At 36.5% G+C, this 22,759-nt stretch overlaps 6 protein-coding genes across 7 annotated transcripts; 3 read left to right on the top strand and 3 right to left on the bottom strand.

Annotated features, from left to right (window-relative positions):
• Positions 1-394: 394 nt before the first annotated feature.
• On the bottom strand, positions 395-3,973 carry LOC116006540 (protein FATTY ACID EXPORT 1, chloroplastic). The gene is made up of 6 exons (XM_031246961.1): positions 3,780-3,973; positions 3,122-3,377; positions 2,486-2,653; positions 1,000-1,046; positions 878-918; positions 395-788 (listed from the first exon to the last, which is right to left on the bottom strand). Exons 1-6 carry the CDS (start codon positions 3,879-3,881, stop codon positions 695-697), a joined length of 708 nt encoding a protein of 235 aa, XP_031102821.1. The 5' UTR covers positions 3,882-3,973; the 3' UTR covers positions 395-694.
• A 109-nt stretch (positions 3,974-4,082) lies between these two features.
• On the top strand, positions 4,083-7,301 carry LOC116006538 (DNA repair protein recA homolog 2, mitochondrial). The gene is made up of 8 exons (XM_031246959.1): positions 4,083-4,258; positions 4,403-4,451; positions 4,625-4,869; positions 5,280-5,367; positions 5,537-5,709; positions 5,969-6,121; positions 6,208-6,342; positions 6,582-7,301. Exons 1-8 carry the CDS (start codon positions 4,175-4,177, stop codon positions 6,876-6,878), a joined length of 1,224 nt encoding a protein of 407 aa, XP_031102819.1. The 5' UTR covers positions 4,083-4,174; the 3' UTR covers positions 6,879-7,301.
• A 37-nt stretch (positions 7,302-7,338) lies between these two features.
• On the bottom strand, positions 7,339-10,817 carry LOC116006539 (protein IQ-DOMAIN 14). The gene is made up of 6 exons (XM_031246960.1): positions 9,595-10,817; positions 9,312-9,444; positions 8,810-9,112; positions 8,474-8,704; positions 8,233-8,370; positions 7,339-8,115 (listed from the first exon to the last, which is right to left on the bottom strand). The coding sequence occupies exons 3-6, from the start codon at positions 9,095-9,097 to the stop codon at positions 7,603-7,605; spliced, it is 1,170 nt and encodes a 389-aa protein (XP_031102820.1). The 5' UTR covers positions 9,098-9,112; positions 9,312-9,444; positions 9,595-10,817; the 3' UTR covers positions 7,339-7,602.
• Positions 10,818-11,042: 225 nt separating this feature from the next.
• On the bottom strand, positions 11,043-12,600 carry LOC116006541 (deoxyuridine 5'-triphosphate nucleotidohydrolase-like). Of its 2 annotated transcripts, XM_031246963.1 has the most exons (4): positions 12,462-12,600; positions 11,885-12,047; positions 11,673-11,764; positions 11,043-11,590 (listed from the first exon to the last, which is right to left on the bottom strand). In XM_031246963.1, exons 1-4 carry the CDS (start codon positions 12,505-12,507, stop codon positions 11,346-11,348), a joined length of 546 nt encoding a protein of 181 aa, XP_031102823.1. In that variant the 5' UTR covers positions 12,508-12,600; the 3' UTR covers positions 11,043-11,345. The 2 variants fall into 2 exon arrangements, with proteins under 2 accessions (XP_031102823.1, XP_031102822.1); XM_031246962.1 differs by lacking the exon at positions 12,462-12,600 and having other exon boundaries at positions 11,885-12,205.
• Positions 12,601-13,599: 999 nt separating this feature from the next.
• Positions 13,600-15,542, top strand: LOC116006799 (serine/threonine-protein phosphatase 2A activator-like). The gene is made up of 3 exons (XM_031247291.1): positions 13,600-14,224; positions 14,875-15,392; positions 15,501-15,542. The coding sequence occupies exons 1-3, from the start codon at positions 13,600-13,602 to the stop codon at positions 15,540-15,542; spliced, it is 1,185 nt and encodes a 394-aa protein (XP_031103151.1).
• A 2,597-nt stretch (positions 15,543-18,139) lies between these two features.
• On the top strand, positions 18,140-22,595 carry LOC116007367 (U4/U6 small nuclear ribonucleoprotein PRP4-like protein). The gene is made up of 6 exons (XM_031248030.1): positions 18,140-18,379; positions 19,562-20,445; positions 20,907-21,360; positions 21,469-21,666; positions 21,768-21,849; positions 22,045-22,595. Exons 2-6 carry the CDS (start codon positions 19,565-19,567, stop codon positions 22,137-22,139), a joined length of 1,710 nt encoding a protein of 569 aa, XP_031103890.1. The 5' UTR covers positions 18,140-18,379; positions 19,562-19,564; the 3' UTR covers positions 22,140-22,595.
• Positions 22,596-22,759: the final 164 nt, after the last annotated feature.

Here is a 22,759-nt window from a genome sequence, read left to right on the forward strand (position 1 = left end):
AAAAGGATATGCTGTCAGCCTGTCACTGTTTATCCCTGTCATGAGAAATGGGAATAGACACCATTGTTCAGTCATTGCTGTCACAGTATTCATTCAGCAAACTGCAGAAAACAACTCAATGATGGCAGCTGAATAACGAAAATGGGAATTCAATCACCGAGACTTCATCATCTGCAAAGAATCGATAAGTGAACAAGTTAAATCATCACATACTGTACATGTTTACCAATTACCGCATGTCCCATCAGTAAGAAATTTCGTTTCACTACAGCATTCTTCATCGGTCCTGAGGAAAAAGAAAACCACTGATTTTTTTTCGATAGAATTTCTACCGAGACATGCTCAGACTGAATGCAGTCTAGATAAGTAGCAAAGCTTGATATAATTGCATATATAATAACAAAAAGAGCATAACCGCTGGATTCAGCATAAGAACAAAGTAGTTACAATTTCAATGATAAGTAATTTGATTTATCCATACATAGATTACATAATAAAAGTCTGAATATTAAACAATTAGATCAACTAAGCACAAAATAGTTCATAGCCAACAAAAAATTTCCTCATCTTTTTCCTCGTTCACATGTAGCGTGTGCAAAATAATATTACTATTGTCTTGGTCTCCAGCAACCCAATCCTGGATAACATCAACATAGAGAAATTTCTCTGAAGATTGAATCTGAGATTGGAACCGCTATGATGCAGCTACAGCAGATGACTTCATTTTCTTCGGTGGTGGATTACCCCCAGATATAACCACATAGAAGTAAAAGCACAACATTGCAGCACTATTTTTGAAAGTGAAAAAATAATAAAACCGTTAGAACATATTCTAAACATAAGAACATTCACAAAGGAAAACATATAACCGCCATACCTTATGGCAGCATAAAGGCCAGTTGGAAACACTTTCTTAGTCTGCACCAAATATCACTTTCCAATCAAATAAAGCATAAGTTGGTAAAATAAAATCACAAACATTATTTTATGGAAAAATACCAATGAATAGGTCTGCACATTCTTCCATAGAAGAAAGCCAGCGAGTACTGCAAGGTCAAAAACATTATAAGATAATAAAGATTAGATCAATGGTACAATAAATACTCAAATCCACTAATCCATAATCCCAATATATTTGGGGCTGGCTACTAGATTCTACTTCATATCATCAATTCAACAAATTAACAAAAGAATTGCAGAAGATTAAAACTTTCATTAGGCATCCCCTAAAGAGGTTAGAGGCTTTCAAAAGTCAGCATCCATATTATGGGCTTATGAATAATTGCTCCATAAATAAAATTAAACTGAATGAAATTTTCCAACCAACTGGGTGCCGCTAATAGCAATTAGGTCTAACAAGGAATACATTAATTGTTGCCAGGGATACCTTCAAACCCAAGCAACAATGATTGAAAACAGATTATTCTTAGTTGCACAACTTAACCATGCATATAAGCCTGCATAAAGACACTTGTTAATGTAGTTTACCATCTTAAGTGTTGATCTGCAGCCACTACAGGAGCTTGACTTTACAAGGGAAATACTAACCAGCTTATTGCCTTCAATGTAATGCACTAATGCCTCAATTACAAGAGCAATATCAACACTGGACATGCTATTTTTTTTAAGTAATACATTTATTCACAAAGAGAAGGCAACAAGATGCTGCACACTAGCTCCATAGATATGTCAGTTTTTCATAAAGGACTCTACGCAGAACATGCTATTTGTCAGTCAAAGAATTCTAAAGACCATGGAAAGTGAAATAAAATCAGGTGACAGTGCAAGTAAGGATGTTAAGAGGCTTCCCCCTCCCCCTCTACCTCTCTCTGCCCCAACACATGCAAAAATTTTCTATTTAAGGAACTAACGAGGTATCAAATGTCATGCTTCCCAACAGTTAGAGGTTTATGAAAACTAGCAACTATATGTCAATACATGCTGCTTAGTCCCAAAAAAGAGTGTTCTATACATCATTTTTTAGGCCAATCTGACTAAAACTTGAACTAAGTTGCTATACTTTAAAGTTTAACTTTTGAAAGTCTCTAAGTTAGACTATATGAAACTACATAGGTACTACTTGACTCAAAAAGAATAAAATTTTAAAGAAGTTCACATTAAAAAGTTGGTCATTACATTGATTCTCAAAAGTTTAACTACGACATCCTTTAGGGAGAGAGGAATTACAATTCAATCCTGTAGGGCTTCCTAAATTAGAGAAGGCAGTTTTTTGGGGCATAGAGAGTACTTCAAAAGTGATAATGAAAATTATGGGAAAATCTTCACTAAGATAAAGCATTCCTTAAATGAACTCAAAAGATATAACAGTACTGTCTTCTTTTGGTTTGATAGACAAAATTATATTGAAGAAAAACATTTAAAATATTCATTAAAAAAAAAGAGGTGGGGGGGAGTAAAAAAGTGGCCAATAACATAACACATTTACAAGCAAAAGTGACCAATTACCAGTAGGAAAAAGCAATACCTGCTTGGCCTAGTATAAATGGCAAGCTAGATTTTCCTTGTCTCCACACCTTCAAGCTAACAGTGCTGAGAGCCAGCAAAGCACCTCCAAATAGCACACCGTTACCTAGGGTAGTAATATTTCTTGAGAAAATAAAACCAACCAGTCCCCCACTTAGAACAAAAGTGCCTGTAGGAACAAGGAACAAATAACAGTTTTCAGTCAAAATAACAATCCAAGAAATCAAATCACCTATAACAGGATAAGCTTATATCATGGGACATGAGTTAATGATTTTTAGAAAGAACGTTTTCATTAATTTATAAACACTCCACAATGCATGGGCAAGGCTGCAAGTATCAGATGTCAACTTCCATTACTTAGAGAGAAATTTAAATTCTTTTAGCCAACAAAATGGGAATTATAAGCTAGCAATATATAGTTTATTTACTAGTTCCTGCGGCTTTCATTATTTCATTAGTGCCATAATGCCATCACAAATTCAGATGCACACACAACAAAAATTTGGAGAAAAAAAATGGATTCAATACCAGTAGTGTTGTGAACTTGTTCATTCCGAGAAAAAATGGATGCAAAAAGTGGTCCAGGTGAACTTTTATTTTTAAAATGGACATCCAATATAATTGGGATACTCACCAAAGGGAATTCCAAAACAGAAATCATGAATTTTTGCAGCCCTTTTAGGTTGATAGGTGATATTTTCTCCTGCCAGGTCATTTGTTCCTTGTAATGGATCACTTGAATTTTTTCCATTTACAGATTCTTCTGAAGCTGAAAGTGGGTTTTCTGGTCTTCCACCGTGTGGTTTTAATGGATCCGTAGTATAGCTTAGAGCAGACTTATCCTCTACACTGGATACATCTGTGCCTCGCCCATCATTACTCATAAAAACCTGAAGATGAAGCATCTGAGTTCGGTATCACATAATTTTAAATGACAGAAAAAGTATACTAAAACCAAATTACACCCAAACGCAGCATCCATACAATGGATGCTTTAACAGGTACAAAAGAATTCATAAGAATGCATCCATCAACAGTGAAATTTACATCTTAATACAGGCATTTTTAACCCCCAAAAACAAAAATCTCAAATGATCACATTTTGACTGTTCTTCCGGAGTGAATTTAATGCTAATTATGCGTTTCATTACGTGAAATAACAACAACAATACTTAAAAAATAATTCAAGAGCCTTAAAGTTCGCATAATTTAAGTCAATTGGATAACAGAGAAACAAAACTTGACGGCGAAAAAAATAACGGAGATTCCTGGGACGATAGCGGAGAACTGACCTTGGGGCGAAGAGCAGGGGAAGGAGAGAATCGGGAGCGGAGCTGTGCACGGCGAGTTACGGAAGAGAAGCAAGAGAGCTGAGAAATCGCCGACGACGACATTGCTACTGCTCTCTAAGGTCTTCGATGGCTGCCGATCCTTCTGGGAGAAAGATCAATCGCGAAGAAAAATTGGAAATTGGTTGAAAAATTAGGCAGGGGAATGCGGTCCCACCACCAGGGCTTTGACCCTTTAATTATTAATTAAGATTTTTCCATTAAAAAAAAAACAGAAAATAAAAAAAGAAAAAGAAAGTGAAAATGAAAATGGAGTGACCTATCAGTATTCAGTTGGGGAGATTTATGCAGTAGAAAAAAAAACCCAGTGAAGACGAAGAAGAAGAAGAAGAAGAAGAATGGTGGCTCAATCCTTTAAGTTTCTTCGTCTCAATACTTGTTCAAATCCTCGCCTTAGCTCTTTCCTATCCCCCAAATCTTGGGTATTTATATATGCTTGATGCTGCATTGTTTCATCTTTTCAGAATAAGATTGGTAGGGTTTTAATGGGGAAAAAGGGCATATAAATTTGTGATTACTTCCGGGTTTTCTTTAATTTTATTGGTATGTTTATTAACCATTGTCAGAACGGAATTGCTTGGAGAAGGGCATTCAATTCTCAGGCATCTTCTGCAGGTATATATCTACCCAAGTTTGATAATCTGTTTTATTCTAGTTATTGTCTATGTGCTAAGAATGGAAAGGTCACAATATCATTACTTGTTGGGTTTGTTTTAAGTTCATGATGTAGTAATGGTGATCTTTTCTGTCCAAATATGGAGTAATTTCTATCTTGTTTTCCGTTAAAGGTTCGGAATTTGAGTTTGACGAGGTCCACAAACATTCTGAGTTTGAATGTGATGAGGTCACCAATGATGCCAAAGTTACAGAGAAAAATACTGCATTGCGCTCGGCTCTTTCACAGCTTGCGTGTGACTTTGGCACCGAGTCCATGTTATCATTGCAACGCTTCTTTGGTGCTAGACGTGCACCCGTGATATCAACTGGCTCGCTTAAGCTTGATCAAGCACTAGGCATTGGAGGACTGCCAAAGGTGATATTTTGTATTTTACCGTATTTGTGCTGTCTTGTTTCCCATATACCACATATGTGCTGTATTTATAACAGTATACCGCTTATTTGAAGTTTGGCTACATGCTTTTATATTTATTGCCAAATCACGGAAACTAACTCTAACTCTAATTTTGCTTGAGAAAGTTACTTGTAACATGAAAGAATGGATTTTTGTTGTGGAGAGGAATGTAAAAGTGTCTGTGTAGTTGATGAAGCTTTGCTCTTGTTCAGTCTAATTGGTTTTGTATTTGTTAAAGATAGGATGAGAAACAAGAACAATCGCTCTTTTCTAGACAGCATTCATAGTATGCATTGCATATGCCAACTCACTGTTTTTTTACATATCAAGTATAAGAAAACTTGAATTTGATGAAAAATTGCTTGGTGAAGGGAAGAATTGTTGAAATTTACGGGCGGGAAGCATCAGGCAAGACAACTCTTGCTCTTCATGTGATCAAAGAGGCGCAAAAACTTGGAGGTACATGATATTGTTGCCTTTTATCGTGTTTAATGTGCTTTCTGAAAGCATCGTTTCTGTCATTGAAAATATATTTCTCACTGCATACTTTGAGGTGCAGACATTTTAGATTCTTTTCTTCAACCACCTTATGGTTGATTTTCAATTTGACGAATCATCTTTCTGGCAGGTTATTGTGCATACCTTGATGTGGAGAACGCAATGGACCCCTTGCTCGCAGAAGCAATAGGCGTAAATACAGACAATCTCCTTATTTCCCAGCCAGATTCTGCTGAAAACCTGCTGAGTGTAGTGGATACTCTGACAAAGAGTGCATCTGTTGATGTTATTGTAGTTGATAGTGTAAGATCACCCAAATTTATCTTAGACAAACTATTCTCTTGCAGTGCTCACAACATATTTCAGTGTTCTGCTGGGGGGTGGGGTGGGGGCTTTTTTTCCAAGATCATAGCATCATTCTGCTGAAAACAAACTCAAACTTGATATGTTTATTTGTCTTGAAAAAGTGATAGTCGAGTTAGGAAGTAGAGAGCGTTATTCTTGTCTGCTTCGTTAAGATCATCTTTGCTTGTGAGAAGTTCCGATTCTGTTCCTTTTGTAGGTGGCTGCTCTTATTCCGCAACTTGAGATTGATAGGTGTATCAGTGACAGTGACTCCCACAGAGATGCACAATCCAAAATAATGACACGAGCACTGCGGAAAATTCATTATTCACTCTGCAATTCTAATACTCTTATTATTTTTGTTAACCAGGTTGAGTCTTGTTATTGGAACGCTTCTTCCTTCTGATCTTTTGCTTCTGGAATAATGCCAGTTACATATTAGCCTGCGATTTTCAGGTGAGATCGAAAGTGCAATCCTCCAAAGCTTTTGGACGTGCAGAGGAGGTAACTTGTGGCGGAAACGCATTGCCATTCTATGCTGCTGTGAGATTGAGAATGATTAGAAAAGAACTGCTCAAGGCTAATGACAAGGTAATGATTCCAAGTTACAATTTGTTGGGAATTTGGCCTAAGGGCAATTTTTTAATCCCTTATTTTTCTATTTTTTCCTTTCTGGTAAATTCAATAATCTTATTAGAGCACCAATGAAGTGCCTTAAAAGAGCATGGCTTTTTCTGACAAAAGGGCACAGGAGAATCGATTTTCTTTCTGTTTTCTTCCCTCAAATAAGTATTCTTTGCTTAGAAAGGTTGTATGTGTTTGGTTCCCAGATTACGGGGCTTAGGGTTTCTGTGCAAGTCGTGAAAAACAAACTAGCTCCTGCAATGGCAAATGCTGAATTAAGAATAGAGTTTGGGAGAGGCATTTGCGATGAAGTTGAGGAGGCATTGGAACTGGCTTGTGAACATGGAGTCATTTTACAAGAAGGAAACGGGTATTTCATAGAGGGGGAGGTTTTAAACAGCAAAGAAGAAGCCGAGGCCTATCTTGCTGAAAACGATGGGGCTTTAGATCAAGTTATAAAATCCTTAAGAGCCCAGTTGTTCAGAAGAGAGGGATCGTCGTAGCAAACACTAGGCTAACCTTCAACAACTTAACCATGGAGAAGAACCAGTGCTTCCAAGAGAGTCCTATCCAAGATCTATCAGATTGAAAGCTACGTCTTTGGGTAGAGATGAAGCCGGGCATTCAAGTTTATGCCTTTCTGATACAATTTGCTGTAAGAGCACGGAGTCACCCCACAGAGCTTTCTCTCCTTGCTGCGGAAACTTGCAATCCTTCTTTTGTCATTTGACAATAGAGAAGGATGGAATATCAAAGCTGCCACAATTTATCTACTTTTTTTGTGTTGTAGGTTTTTATGTTGGTAGGTAAGTGTCAAAGGATGCTAGTTGTCTTATAATTGCCCCCATTTAATCCTTATATACCTGATTTAGTACAATTCAGGTGGTTGCATTTTGTACTGCAATTATATTTTTGGACTTGGTGAATCTCCTTTCTGCTAGTTTAACAAGAAGCACATTCTAATTGAAAATCAAGAACAAAAGTAACTCTCATTCCAACAAAAAAACTCAAATCCTACAAAACAGTGCATGTAAACACACAAGGGGTAAAAAGTAAAAACTTTCTGAATGCAACAGTGAAATTTGTAAAAAATGATTTGACAGTAGAGGATTCTGCATTGCCTTGATAGAGTTACCTGTAAGTCCCCAACTTTGATCTGCAACTTCTTAAGGGCAACCATGAATCCAGAATCACCCTGCCAAATGATGGGAGACGTGTAAAAGTTGTTCAATAGCAGTAAAATCCTTGTACATCCATGGATACTATATCGGTAATTCTAGTATTTCCATCTCTGGCAGACATTTCATCAGTGTACAGACTCCTTGAACATCTTGCACTGTAAGGAGAATGTTTGGCAGGATAATCATCATAGAACCTCGACTGTTGCCTTGGGGTGCTCCTTGACCTTGCCCTTGCCCTCACCCTTGCTCTTTCAGATTCTGTATCAGTCATGTAATTTGGGAAGGTAGGAGAATGCACTGGAGAGCTATCATAACAAATTTTCTGTCTTATAGGAGATAATAATCTCCTTGGTGGTGTGGAAGTTGGTTCGTCTATAAGGTCTTGGTTACGGGCATGTCTTCCATGGACTTGTTTCATCTGATTCATGCCACCTCGAGGACTATTGGACACTGCAATCTTTGACAGCAAGTTAGATTCTGTCCATTGATTAAATCTGCAGCCCCCTTGGTCTTCCTTGATGGCTAGAGGTTCTAGCAGAATCTCACCATTTCTCCTCCCCTGTACATTTGAAGTAGAATTTACATCCATTAATCAGATAAATAAACTAGTGTATACCATGATCTTTACAGCCTTAGATGACAGGAAGAAGTGAACTAATAACTCTTCTGAGATTACCCTAGGAGATGACGAGTAGTATTTCTTAATCCGCTTTCTTCTGACAATCGCCTCTTGCTTTCTCGGCCACAAATTTTCGACATCTTTGTTTGAATCCACATTGAAATCCCTTGTGCCATGGACATGAAACCGGAGTTGCTAAGAATTATAATATGTTAGTCAGAAACATATAGACAGATAGATTACAGCAAAAGTTCAGTGACCTTAGAACTTCTATCTTGACAATCTGTGCTGACAGTACCTTCAGTTCACGAGATCTCGTGATGTCATTTTGGCTCATGAGCAGTTTCTTTTGATTTTCATAACGACTATCATCCAGAATGGGAGCTCTCAACAGCTGAATGTGTAACAGTGAATTTGGAAAGGGAATCATGCATTTCAATATGGCTATTAATCTGCGTCTTGCAATTTCACCTCGAATCATTGCTTGAATCTTCACTAGTCCCTTCAGTGCACTTAAGGCTTTCCTAGCCTGCACTTGAAGCATATTCATACTCAAGCACAATGTATCACTATGCATTTTTCATCAGAACAATTTTAATCAAGAAAAAGAGAAAACAATGTAGCAGATGCTTACAAGGTAAGCACGATAAGCACTTTGGATTTTGATAGCTGCAGAGTTTTTTATCTCTAGAATTTCATGTCGAGCATTTGCTTCCCGGAAAACTGTGGCTGCAAATTTGGCAGAAGCCACTGCAGCCTCGGCTGCAGCTGCTGTAGCTAGAGCTACAGTCAAAGCATGTTTTCTCTGCTCCTCTGTTGTGTCATGTAATGTTTTCTGAACAAGGGAAATTTCTGCTTTTGGTTTTCTTGCAGGAATAAATAGTTGTTTCACATAATTTAACCAGCTTCTTATTCTTCCCATTGGATCATAAGAGTGCTGCAAAACAAAAATTTTCACTCACTACTATGATACAATATTACCTTTTAAGATAAAGTGTTAAGAAATGCTTAATTTCTATCAACACATTCCAAAAAGAATATTCATGGAATTATAAAATAGAATTTGCAAACTCTCATTGAAATGTAATTTTATGCACCAGATTTAATATCTGAATTACCAGAAATGTATAGCATACCTGAATGAAGAAGAGGGCTATCTAACACATCAAATTTGTTCTGGAAGACATCTAATGCTCCCTAGAAGTCATTCTTGAAAGGTGATGTGCCAAGAGGCTGTCCTGAGCAAAGCTATGACAGGGGCATCAAGTGCTGAGAGAAAAATAGATAATGAATGCAACAAATGAAAGCGGCTTTAGGGAATGTTTTACCATTTATGTGATTTGATCTGTCAATAGTAAAAACATGTGCAAACTACTCTTGGTGAATGCATACCAGAGAAGAATAATGTAACCTACTAACCTGATATATTGATGCCCTTCCATCTATCTCGCGAAGAATTGAGTACAGGATTCAATGGTTCATGTTTATGTGATTTGATCTTTCAATAGTGAAAACCTGTGCAAACTATTCTTTGTGAAGGTATACCAATCCAGAAGTTATTATTCCATCTATCTGATGAAGAACAGAGTATAGGATTCATGAGTACATGGAAGGCCTTACCATTTATGTGAAACAATCTTTAAATGGTGAAAATATGTGCAAACTGCTATCTGTTAATGCATACCTGTGAGGAAATAATGGAATCTGATATATTTGATGCCTTTTCATATTCTTTTACAATCTAGGATTTCCTTCTTTTTCTCACTTCTACTTATTTTAGGTGGAATGTTAATTGCATATATAAGCTATAAAGAAAGATATCAAATCACAACTTTTAAAGGGTTAGAGAGGAAATATCTCTTCATAACTCTTATTAAAACTGTTACTCAGAAAGCAAATATGCTCTGCACATAGACAGATGCCATATTAAGCAAGTAAATTTCACATATTCACCTATTTCACCAAACAAGAAACATAACAAGGGCACAAAGGTTTAAATATTAGCTACATATAGTAAGTCTAATAAACTCCAGTTCACCAACGTAGTATCCCAGAAATTTCCCAGGTAGTTTGTACAACTCTGATCCTTTAATGACACCACTGTTTCTATTACTAGGACTGACCGTTTCTGGTCACATCTCATTATTGTTTAAAATAAACCACATTAATAGCTGTACCACTTTAGCTCTTCAAAGTTGTCAAACAGTCAAAGTACCTGCACATATTTCCAAGGTTCAACCAGCAATCCATCTTTTTACAAACAAGGGAGTAATACTCTTCGTAACAGCAGTACTTATATATCTCGTATTAACAATTGAAATATGATCGAAAGAGCCAGGGTTTCTTCCTATACCTACGAATTCCACTAGACACAGAAATGATGAAGAACCATAAGAAATTGTCTTGAAATTGGGTGGGTACTTCTTTTTTTAAAATGATTGCACCCTAATCTCGAAAATCCCCACAACTCTCACCTTCGAGACTTGGTAGAGTTAAAATGCAAAACATACGTTAACAGTCCAGAGAATCAGAGATTCCCAAAATGCTTGTGATTATTATACTCTGCGCCTACCAAGAAAATTATACTACTAACTTTTTAGATTGATCAATCAATTGAGTTGTACTTAAAAGTACTTCTTTTTCTACTCTCTACTCTTTACTCTCTAACCACTGTCATAGCCTTAAGAAAGCGGCAGGTTGCCCGCACAAGCTTAACTCATTGCGTAGAAAGTATTTTGGGGCAAGAAAGTGACGAATTATAAATTCTTACATACAATTAAATGGTGTTCCCAAAACGGCTATTTTAATTCTCCCAACCAAAGGCCAGATGGAAACCAAGAAAACTGTAAAATACACTTTTAAAACAATTAAAGAATACATTTATACTCCATAACACCCTAAAATTGGACAAGATTTGCAAAACACAACTATCTTAGAATAACAAAAGTTCAATTTTTGTTGGCATATCTTGTGAGATATCAATGGCCCAAAACATGGTAATCAAAGATACCGATATATATGATACTTTAATCATGATAAAGAAACTTTCTAAAAACAGGATACTCTGATTAGAAACAGAAAATTTTTCTAGAGAGTGGGGTAATTGCAATTTGCAAGCAATGATCACAAAATAGTGCTAGTAATAACTGCAGGTTCAATTGGGGAAATTCTCAAACTCCAGTGGACCCGAAGCCACCGGAGCCTCTCACTGTGGAGTCGAGATCGTCGACTTCTTCCACCTCCGGCGTCACGATATTTTGAATGATAAGCTGTGCAATTCTGTCACCAACCTTAACTTGGAACTCCACATCGGAATGGTTGAACAGTATCACCCCAACTGCTCCTCTGTAATCCGCATCAATCACCCCCGCCCCTACATCAATCGAATGCTTCCATGCCAGTCCTGACCGCGGCGCTAATGAATAAACAAACAAACACAACAACAACAATTAACCCTCCCTGAACGTATATAGCTATGCACAGAGAGAGAGAAATACCAATGCGAGCATAGGTTCCTTCAGGAACGGCGATGCTGAGATCGGTAGGGATCAAAGCCTTGCCTCTCGCCGGAACTTTAATCTCTGCAGCACTGCGAGGCAAAAACACCAAAGAAGCAAATGATTTCACGAAAATACTTCATGAAGTTTTGGAAATGAAATGAGAAGTCATTACTCCGTAGCATGTTAAAGGCGATATTGAAAACACCGACCTGGATAGATCGTAGCCGGCGGATAGAGGGGAGCCTCGAGAGGGCAGCACCGCGTTCTCAGAGAGCTTCTTGACGCGGAAATAAGGAGGAGCACCGCCGACGAACTTCGAAGGCGCGGAGGCCTTCATGTCTGCGGATGAAGAGCTGAGATTTCCGGCCATCGCTGAGACAGTTAGTGCGTGTAGTTGAGAATTAGAGTGGAAATGTGTCGATTTAGAAGAAATCGAAAATGGCGGTGAATATGTAGGGCGATTTTGCCCTAGGAAACCGTATGGCGCCAACATAACTCCCGCCATTTTTGAGATGGCAATTAGTATGGTTTGACATAAGGGAGAAAAAAATAACAAAGTGAACTATAATTACATAAAATCAAATCACGTAACATATGACCAGTGTTGCAAAAATCGTGCCTATGTGCTAGGTGGCACTCAGTCACAGAGATTTCCGCTGGAATTGACAAATTTCGCGGTCGAGGCTTAGCCTGTCAAGGCAGCTGTTCGGCCGCCTAATCACAAAGTCTTTTTTCTTTTAAAGGTTTAAGTCACCTTATAAATAAGAAAAGGAGTAAAAAATTTACTAAAATCGTGAAGCCTCCTATTCTCTTCAAAGTTTCTCGCCGTCATCTAGTTTCGCCTCGTCATCGGCGCTGTCTTCCTTTCTCAGTCCTCACCGGTGATGTTGCTGGCTGGTAAGTTTTCTCTTTGTCTGATTGCTTGTTTTGTTTTTATGTTTTTTTTTTTTGGTTCATTCTCTAAGTTCTCTGTTTGTCTATGCTCTTTAGTTTTGGATGGAAAATGGCTTGCAGTGGAGGTTGTGATTGGTTGCTCTTCATTTTTGCTTTTATTATTTTGATTTGGAATTGAAATTTGAAAATGAGATGTGGTGGACTAGTTGAGTGACGATGGTGGTGGATTGTTCTCCAATCTCCATTCTTGTTGTTGTCAATTTGTGATTCACGAGGAGTTATGAATCTTATGATTTCATTGATTTTTCACTACTGAAACTAACAAAATCTCTAACAAATGAGTTTAACTAAAAAAAACAAACAAAACAAACCCGGATGCTTAGGGGGCGCCTAACGATTTATACAACCTTGCATATGACACGATATGTATAATCCAAGTTATTAAACATTACTATTTCAAACTTTTCTCTGCCCTTGCAATACCAACTCATGCCTTCCACAGTACAGTTTGATCAACAGCTACTATGAACGACAATCTCGCATTATTCCGATCCCACCCCAATCTCTGCATCTGCGCGGGTAAAGAAACTCATACCTCAACTCTTATTGTGGGAATTTTGTGGGTGCAGGTAATACATATTACGTAACTTTAATAATTAATATCACATGTAAATCTAATAAAAAAATTATAATTACAATTAATTATCGCATGAATTCTTTTTATAAGTTTGAACATATTATGCACATGCATATCAATATAATTCAAACATGCAACTTTATTTCATGCAACATTATAAATCTACATGATAACATCCAATCTTTATTTGTCACGTCATATAATAAAAGTGAGAGAATAGAATTTGAGAATTATATATAATATAACTCTGCAACTTAATTCGCGCATGGGTCAGTTAAGATGACTCTTGTAGGCTAAGTTGCGGTTGTGCTTCTTCACTCCTGATCCCTTCAAGAATCAAGACTTCAACCAAAGAGCAACCACGTTGAATGTTGCATTAAGCATATTTGCAACATGGAGTCCCACCGCCACAGCAGAGTTTCACTCCGAAAACGAAAACGAAAACGATCACGATCACCGCCAATTGTCTTCCCGTCGACATGCGTGATATGCGGCCACCGCACTGCCCACGGCTCCCCACCTCCTCCTGCCACCGAGAACCTCGGCCCTGCCATGGCTAGGGAGGCCATGATGTACATGCCAGTTCCGAAGCCTCAAACGGTGGATCCGCCTTCCTCTCGCACTTTTCAAGCCCCGAGCACGGCAATCCAGGACCAAATGCACGTCAATCGCTTCCACTCCTCCGCCACTTGCAAGAACTTCATCGGCTTCGTTGTCGCCCTCTCCGAGTCTGTTCGCTCCCTCAAGGTCTCGGATCCATGCCGCGTGTCTCCCGCTATCTCCACCGTGGTTTCAACCCTCCAAACTTTGATTTCCTTCGTCGATGAGATCCCTCCCGCTCCGGCGCCCCAATCCTCCCGATGCGGCAACGTAGCTTACCGGACTTGGCACGAGCGAATGCGTTCCAACGCCGAGTCTTACATGATTCAATTCCTTCCTCCAAACCTCCATCCTTACACGGTCGAGCTTGTTCCCTACTTCACTGATAGTTTCGGCAATGCTGATCGAATCGACTACGGTCTGGAATTTTACCGATTTTACGATTATCTGCCTTGTTTTACTATTTTATGATTACTGTTACTATTATTATTATCATTTAAAAGAAGGCAAATCGAAATTTTACCACTACAAAGGAATATACAAAGAAGAAACAGTCATTTTATTTCAAAAAAAAAAAAAAAAAAAAAAGAGAAAAGAAACAGTCATTTAAGTTTTACGGAGTAATTTTTATGAAATGCAGGATTTGAAATAGTGAAGTTTGATTAATATATTGAATGATATTCATAGGTTTCAGGAATAGTTTCTGCAATTATATAGAGTTGTAATCTGCAATTGAAACTTCAATGTCTATTCTTTGATGTTACTGTCTGATTCCATGTCTTCAAATTAAATGCAGCTTAAATGTTATGTTCTCATATGCAAATTTGTTGTATTAGAATGAATAAGAATTAGAGTGAGTGAACATGAAAGCATCCTGGATTCCTGATATTTTAACTCAGTCTAACCATCTAAGATAATAAAGGGAGTGAAACTGGTGCTGTTGTCATTGCCATTATTATTCGGCATTTGGGTGCAATTTCTTAATGCTTGTTCATTTTTATCTGCTTGAATTGGTATATTAGTAATGTGGTTTTGTTCATAATCACTCTTGTTAATCTTTCCTTCCAGGAACTGGCCACGAAACACATTTTGCTGCCTGGCTTTACTGTTTAGCAAGATTAGGAGTTGTGAAAGAAGTGGATTACCAAGCTCTTGTAACCAAGGTTTTTGTGAAGTACTTGGAGTTGATGAGGAAATTGCAATTGACCTATAGTCTTGAACCTGCGGCTTCCCATGGGGTCTGGGGACTAGATGACTATCACATCTTGCCATTTATTTTTGGCTCATCGCAGCTGATTGGTCACAAGTACATCAAGCCAAAATCAATTCGTAATGAAGATATCGTGCAGAACTTTTCGAATGAGTACCTCTACTTCTCGTGCGTTGCTTTTACAAAGGAGGTGAAGAAGGGGTTGTTGGCAAAACATTCTCCTATATTGTATGATACAAGTCAGGTGCCAAATTGGGATACGGTTAATAGTGGTTTGCTTAAGATGTATAAAGTGGAAGTCTTGCAACAGGTTCCCATCATGCAGCATTTCCTTTTTGGCTCCTTAATTAGATGGTGTGTTTCTTATCCTCTTCATGTTTTTAAGCTTTTATATTTAACGAAGAATTTATTACTCAATTCAATTTCTTGCAAGATATTTATCCTTTGTCGTGAAGTATTGAATTTCTAATGCCTTTCTTGTCAGGGAATATTAAGGGAAATAACGTGGCATCTGGAAGTGGATTAAACTAAAAGTATCATCTGCAGAGTATAAAGTAGCAGAGTAGCAGGAAGACAAGAGCCTTTTGTAGCCTTTTGGCAGTTGATACCTTTAATTCACTATATATTTTGGGACTTTTGACGAACATCTGTAAATCTCTTTTGGTTCCTCCTTTTTCACTTTCATAAGCTCCTCTCGGCATCATCTTTTGGGACAATAATACATTTTCTCCTGCTTTATAAATCTCCCATATAGACTATAGTGCATAAAATACGTCATCTAATAGCAAATTATCTTGTTGAGATTTTTATTATGCATCAATACTAACTCTTTCTCCCCCAATAGAAATAGCGGTGCGCAATCGATTAAGCGAACCGTTTTAACAGTTCTAATTTTGTATTACCGCCGTTTTAACAGTTCTAATTTTGTATTACCGAATTAACCTGAACAGAAGTTTTTTGGTTAATTGGTTGGTTAACCGATTAACCGAACTTTTTAAAGCACTTTTTAAAGTTAAATTTTAAAAATCCTAAAAATAATACTTATAATAATAAGTCCAATTAAAATTAAAATAATACATATAATAATAAATTCATAAGAAAATATACAAAAACAACACAACCAAATTAAACCGATTAACCGAACTTTGTTTGTTTGATCAGCTAACTGAAAATTTAACTAAGTTTACACACCCCTAATTATAAATCCCTATATAGTGCATAAAATAAGTCATCGAATAGTAAATTATCTTGTTGAGATTTTTTCAAAAAATAAAACTTAGTGATCATAGCCTTACTCGTCTGACACCTCCGTTCATGACTTTAAGTCACGATGAATCAACTACGCTAAATCTCAATGGTTGCATCAATACTAATTTGTTTGTATATAGATCATTTCAATATAAATACATTCTTAAATTTTATATGAAAAGTCTATTAGATCATTGAAAATTACAATTAAACATATCAACTTGTGATCGCATATGGAGAATGGTTCTCAATTTCTCATATGAATAAGATTTTATATCTACTATACTAATAAGAGCCAAAGAGAGTTAGGCCTAAAATGGGTAGAAAAAATGACGGTCAAATTATTTAATCAAATGGATGGTTCAGATGAATTATTTAATCAAATAGATGATTAAGATAATTCGGATTAATATTATTAATAGAGATTACCTAATTTAACCTTACTTTTATGATTATCCGTTAAGTTTTCCGTTAAATATTCTCTTCTCCGGTAATATTCCGTTAACTTTTAACTTACCCATTAATTTCTATAAGAAAGGTCTTAGGTTCGAACCTCATCTCAATCAAATTTGACATAATTAAGTTCCTCACTCTATTTACTCTTATTAAATTAAATAAATTAGTAGCTACAAAAAAAATGATACATATGCATTTCTTTAATTTAGAATTATGTGTCTACAATGCCTTTATTTGAAAAAATTATTCATTATCAAAAAAATTAAATTAAATAAAAGAAATAATTTCATTAGTTATATTGTCTTTATTTTTTCTCATGCAAAGATTCTTTACATTCAAATTTATCAATTGATATTCATTACATTGTCCATTATCTTATTTTTACAATATCTTGTAATTAAATATCAAAGTTATAGTACAAAATAATGTTATATATTTATTTACCAAGTATTTTATTAATACTATGAAAAAAAAAATTTAAATAATTTGAAACTAATTATATTAACTACTTGGGGATTGGTTGACAAAGAGAGTACTCAAATAACCCAACAAATTGAAGCGAAATCACTCTATTTTACTCTTATTGAATTAAATAAATTAGTACTTACACAAAAAAAGATACATATGTATTTTCTTTAATACCATGAAAAAAAAAAGAAAAAAGAATAGTTTGAAACCAATCATATTAACTACTTGGGTGATTTGTTGACAATGAAAGTACTCAACTAACTCATTACCCAGCAAATTGAAGCGAGAAACTACCTTTTAATATTTTTGGAATATATAATATTTTAAATTTTCAAATTTTTATTAATTTATTTAATCTTTTTTTCTTAAACTAGGGATTTCTTTATCCACAATAACTCATTCAACAATAATGGTTGAACCAAATGAACCCCAAGCAGAACACCTAAAGGAAAGTCCATAGCTCCTATATCATAATCTCATTGCATGACGTTGTCATCTATGCTACCAACAATAACCAAATTGTAAATAACACACTACCAACAAAAATGAAGAAAACAAATACTTAAGATGAAGATAATGGCAATGTTACTCAAAAGAGAATTAAGAACACTTAGAAAAATTATAATGAAAAGTAGTATTTATTTAGAATATTATTTTTAGACCAAATATTTAGACTATCGATTTTACAAGATTGCAAATATTTATTTTAGTAATAATTATAATGAATTTTCTATATTATTTTAGATTCATATATTTTGAATTAAATATTTAAATAAAAAAATTTGACATTCAAGTACCATGTATAAACTTCTCATATATAATCTTGCATTGATATACTTTCAAATATTTATTTAAATATAAACATTGGACATTAACTCATTCGCGCAATGCGCTTATAAAACTAGTTATATATATAAAATCCTAAGTAAGTCGTGTCTGGTCAGTGGTCACTCTGCGTGTACCCCTTCCCCTTTCCAGTAAAATCAAAGCCAAAGCCCTAAAATTGCAATCCCTAAAATAAACCCCTAACTCAGACGCTCACTGCTCAGTACCTCTCGACGCAGCCGACGGCCTCACGCCTGCGACGTACGTATCCGGCTATCGCATCTCCTGGGCTCCTCACCGGCGTTCAATACTCCTTCGTCTCCTCGGCTCCTCACCAGCGAAGTGCGAATACTGCGAACTGCCCAGGTTTTTAAAAAATAGTTCATAGATCATACGATTATTATTATTATTGTTATATACATTTATAAAATGCCGATACATTTGTGATAAGTTTGTCATATATAATCCTTCTTCATTTGTCTCTACACCTGTTCGGCTGTTCCAGCGTCTGTTCTTGTTCCTCAAATGAGGACTTTCGTTAGGCAGTAGCAAGAACTTAGCATTTTCCAGTAGCAAGAATCGAATAAAAAAAAAAACTTTTAAGGATTTAAAAATTTAGGTAAAAAACTTTGGTTAGTCAGTAAAAAAAATTCTGCTTCACTGGCTTTTTCCTTTTCGAAGTATCATCTATTTTTTTTTTTTTTTTTGCTGGAATTAAGCTTTTTGCTGCATGCTGTTATTGCTTTGGTGATATTTTATTGCCAATTGGTTTTTTTCTAAGATGTGTTTTCTTTTGCTCTTAATTTCCTCTTGAATGCATCAGCAGTAACCTGCCGTGAACTTGATTCTTGTTTCAATGATTCTTGTTCTCCAAATAAATACTCTGTAATTATTTGCACTCGAGAACTATGAAATGTCAGTAATTGGGGTTCCTAAACCAAACCGAACTGAACTGCAATGTTAAACCGAATGGTTTTATTTATTTATTTATTTATTTATTTTTGTTTTTGTTTTTGTTTTTTTAAAACAGAACAAACCGACCCCCCCTCCCCTCCCCAAACCCACCAAAAAAAAGAAAACTATTACTGAAAACTACCGATTACTGTTTGTTCTCTGTGGTCGTTCCTCCTAATATCGAGTTTCTAATCCATATTTGCATTTAACTTTTTCGTTTGAATTCTATACTTTTCTCAACACTATATGTAAAAATGACATCATTAGTACCTGCAAATTTCTTCAAAGCTTTCTCCTGCTTCTGAATTCCTGCCACTTTCCCTTTTTAAGTCTTAATTGTGGGAAACTGTGAATGTTTGCTTAATTTTGGAGAAATTCACTATAAATGGAAAAAAAAAGACTTGATAATATTATGTAATAGGGATATGGCATTTTCTGACCTGAAAATGCACTGAAAGTTGCTTGCACCTTGTTGCAAATCTTAGAATGCAGATTGCTTCCTGTTACAAATTAAAAATAGTTTGTAATTATCGTTGCATTGATAATTTAATTGTACTTGTGTAATTACCGTTTTATTGATTTTCCTGTGCTCAGGCTATGGATGTGGATGAGGAAAATTCTGTGGAACCTACAGAGACTTCTTCTGTTATTACTGATAATCAGAATGTAGCTTCTGCCCTGGGTGCAATTTCACTTCAACCAGTTCAACCACTTGCACCACCTGTAATCATACCTCCTATTGCACCTGCCATTGCTCCAAGACCTGTAGTTGCTCCGCCTCTGGCACCTCTCCCTGTTCGACCATCAGTTCTTAAGCCTCCTTCAGTGACACAGAATGGAGACATGCGGGCTAGTGATTCAGATTCTGACCATGATGAATCAGGATCAGGTGCAATGGCTGGCTCTACTCAAGAATATGAGATTTCTGAAGAGAGCAAACTGGTGAGAGAGAGACAAGAAAAAGCCATGCAGGAGCTTCTTTTGAAGCGAAGAGCTGCTGCTCTGGCAGTCCCTACAAATGACATGGCTGTTCGAGCTCGTCTTCGTAGACTTGGTGAACCCATAACCTTTTTTGGAGAAAGGGAAATGGAAAGACGGGATCGACTGCGAGCACTTATGGCGAGACTTGATGCAGAAGGGCAGCTGGAAAGACTGATGAAAGCTCATGAGGATGAAGAAGCTTCAGCTTCTGCTGCACCCACTGAGGAGGAGGAGATTATATACCCATTTTATACTGAGGGGTCAAAATCTCTTTTACAGGCCCGAATAGAAATTGCAAAGTACTCTATTCTGAAGTCAGCCTTGCGTCTTGATCGTGCTAGGAGAAAAAGGGATGATCCTGATGAAGATTTGGATGCTGAAATAGATTTGGCTTTAAACCAGGCAGGAAGCCTGGTCCTTGATTGCAGTGAAATTGGAGATGATCGACCACTTTCTGGTTGCTCACTATCACATGATGGTGAGATGCTTGCCACCTGGTAATCTCTTTCTCTATGAGTTTCTATTATGCATGCATGTATGCCTTGTTGGTTCCACTGGCAGGAGAGGATTCTGTGTGCTATTAGGTTTTGCTTTGTGGTTTACACTGTATATGTGGTTATTCAGTTCTTTTATCTTATCTGGATTATAATATATAATAGGCTGACATCTATTGGTTTAATTTACTTTAGCTTTTCCTTCATTTTCAAGTGGGCACTGTCATTGCATTCAACTTTGTTCTAAATTGAATATTGAATGTACTTCTTGGACATCCATACAATTTACTAGTATTCAGTATTAATTTGGTAAATAATACTATCAAGACTAGGCAGTGTTTTGCTTCCTTGTATCAGTATTCTCACAAGGTATCTATAGAGTCTAATTTTCTAACTGGTGCTAGTTCTAAAAATTCTCTAGCAGATTGTTGAGTTTTTTTTGCCTTGTGTTCCCATGTGTACAGTGCTCTGAATGGAGTTGCAAAATTGTGGAGCATGCCTCAAGTACAGAAGGTTTCTACCCTTAAGGGGCACACCGAACGAGCTACTGATGTCGTATTCTCTCCCACATCCAATCATCTAGCAACCGCATCTGCTGATCGAACTGCAAGGTTGTGGAATGCAGAAGGGTCTCTTTTGAGGACATTTGAGGGCCATTTGGATCGTCTAGCCCGGATTGCCTTCCATCCATGTGGAAAGTACTTGGGCACAACTAGCTTTGACAAGACTTGGAGATTATGGGATGTAGAAACTGGTGAGGAATTGCTTCTTCAAGAAGGTCACAGTAGGAGTGTATATGGACTATCTTTTCACCATGATGGTTCCTTAGCTGCATCTTGCGGACTAGATGCTCTTGCTCGTGTTTGGGATCTTAGGACAGGAAGAAGCATTCTTGCTTTCGAAGGCCATGTTAAACCTGTATGTTTTACTTGATATATGGTTTTTATTTTATTTTTATCATTTGCTTTTGTTTTTGTGGTATTGGGAAGAAACAGAAGAATACTGCTAATGATGATCATCTTTCAGGTTCTAGGTATCAGTTTTTCTCCTAATGGGTATCATTTAGCTACTGGTGGTGAAGATAATACTTGCCGAATTTGGGACCTAAGGAAGAGAAAATCCCTTTACACAATACCTGCTCACTCTAATCTCATCTCTCAAGTTAAGTTTGAACCCCAGGAAGGATACTTTTTGGTGACTGCTTCATATGATATGACGGCTAAGGTATGTTGACTACTTAAATTTGGTTTGTTTTGGTATTCTTAGTTCCTTGAACAAATATTATATTTATGCAATATAATTTATAAATTTGCACTTGATACCAGGTGTGGTCATCAAGAGATTTTAAGCCAGTGAGGACACTATCTGGGCATGAAGCCAAAGTTACATCATTGGATGTTGGGGCAGGTTAGATATGTGTTTTTTTAAAAATCATTTCCTGTATTTTAAGCTTATTTCAAACTGCTTTACCTTTTGTGTATGTATTTTGTTATCTTGATATTTTTGTTTGGTTTTGAGAAGATTTGTGTGACCTTCTTTTGAATTTGAAGCATACTAGATATCAATGAAGTGATGTGCTCTTTTCTCGATTATTTGGTGTAGATGGACAACTTGTTGCTACAGTTTCACACGATCGAACTATAAAGCTATGGTCTAGCAAAAGCAGTGAAAAGGAAAAAGCAATGGATATTGACTAGTAAGTAGAACTGAGAAGGGTAGTTGAAGAACAATATCTGAAGCAACAACGAGAAAAAGGATGGGCATTTGAATAGCAGCATCAACTGGTGAAGAACTGACTTGACTGTTAATACAGTGCCCAAAGTGAGTGAGGTATAATTTTCGGTTTCAGCGCACAACTGATTGCTTTATTTCCTGCCCAGTTATTTCAAGTGACCTTGTGGACTGAAATTAGTTGTATAATGGATGCTGTTGGTTAAGTATTGGAAGTAACAATTTTGTAATCAAAAGAAAACAATGCAGCAGTGACCCAACTCCATCTACTTCAATTGTTATACTATGGACCCTTGATACAAAAATTTTGTACTTTCAGTTAGCACATTCCGTACTTACCGTAAACAGTTATGTAATTGTAAACAAATAACTTAATAATTGCTGACACATAATATGATAGTTACAGGTATAGAAATTGTCAACCGCAGGTATAGAATGTGTCATCTATAGATTTTAGATACAAAATCTGAAGGTTATTTTTGGATCGAGGTCTACAATACAAGATTGATCCTAGTCCATGGTATAATTTACCCATCTCAATTGTTATATCGTGGATTAGGGTCCACAGTTCTAATACACAAAATTT

The sequence above is a fragment of the Ipomoea triloba genome, chromosome 15 (assembly GCF_003576645.1).
Source record: "Ipomoea triloba cultivar NCNSP0323 chromosome 15, ASM357664v1".
NCBI lineage: Eukaryota > Viridiplantae > Streptophyta > Magnoliopsida > Solanales > Convolvulaceae > Ipomoea > Ipomoea triloba.

Coding starts and splice junctions, on each gene's coding strand:
- LOC116006538 (XM_031246959.1), top strand. CDS start 4,175: ATGGTGGCTCAATCCTTTAAGTTTCTTCGTCTCAATACTTGTTCAAAT. Junction 5,710..5,968: donor ATGTTATTGTAGTTGATAGT/GTAAGATCACCC, acceptor TTCCTTTTGTAG/GTGGCTGCTCTTATTCCGCA. Junction 6,343..6,581: donor TGCTCAAGGCTAATGACAAG/GTAATGATTCCA, acceptor TTTGGTTCCCAG/ATTACGGGGCTTAGGGTTTC.
- LOC116006540 (XM_031246961.1), bottom strand. CDS start 3,881: ATGTCGTCGTCGGCGATTTCTCAGCTCTCTTGCTTCTCTTCCGTAACT. Junction 2,654..3,121: donor CTGTTTTGGAATTCCCTTTG/GTGAGTATCCCA, acceptor TTGTTCCTACAG/GCACTTTTGTTCTAAGTGGG. Junction 919..999: donor ATGTGCAGACCTATTCATTG/GTATTTTTCCAT, acceptor TATTTGGTGCAG/ACTAAGAAAGTGTTTCCAAC.
- LOC116006799 (XM_031247291.1), top strand. CDS start 13,600: ATGGAGTCCCACCGCCACAGCAGAGTTTCACTCCGAAAACGAAAACGA. Junction 14,225..14,874: donor TGCTGATCGAATCGACTACG/GTCTGGAATTTT, acceptor CTTTCCTTCCAG/GAACTGGCCACGAAACACAT. Junction 15,393..15,500: donor GTGTTTCTTATCCTCTTCAT/GTTTTTAAGCTT, acceptor CTTTCTTGTCAG/GGAATATTAAGGGAAATAAC.
- LOC116006539 (XM_031246960.1), bottom strand. CDS start 9,097: ATGGGAAGAATAAGAAGCTGGTTAAATTATGTGAAACAACTATTTATT. Junction 8,371..8,473: donor CGAGATCTCGTGAACTGAAG/GTACTGTCAGCA, acceptor TATAATTCTTAG/CAACTCCGGTTTCATGTCCA. Junction 8,116..8,232: donor ACTACTCGTCATCTCCTAGG/GTAATCTCAGAA, acceptor TCAAATGTACAG/GGGAGGAGAAATGGTGAGAT.
- LOC116007367 (XM_031248030.1), top strand. CDS start 19,565: ATGGATGTGGATGAGGAAAATTCTGTGGAACCTACAGAGACTTCTTCT. Junction 20,446..20,906: donor GGTGAGATGCTTGCCACCTG/GTAATCTCTTTC, acceptor CCATGTGTACAG/TGCTCTGAATGGAGTTGCAA. Junction 21,361..21,468: donor TCGAAGGCCATGTTAAACCT/GTATGTTTTACT, acceptor ATCATCTTTCAG/GTTCTAGGTATCAGTTTTTC.
- LOC116006541 (XM_031246962.1), bottom strand. CDS start 12,180: ATGGCGGGAGTTATGTTGGCGCCATACGGTTTCCTAGGGCAAAATCGC. Junction 11,765..11,884: donor GCCGGCTACGATCTATCCAG/GTCGGTGTTTTC, acceptor TTTGCCTCGCAG/TGCTGCAGAGATTAAAGTTC. Junction 11,591..11,672: donor AGGAACCTATGCTCGCATTG/GTATTTCTCTCT, acceptor TTTATTCATTAG/CGCCGCGGTCAGGACTGGCA.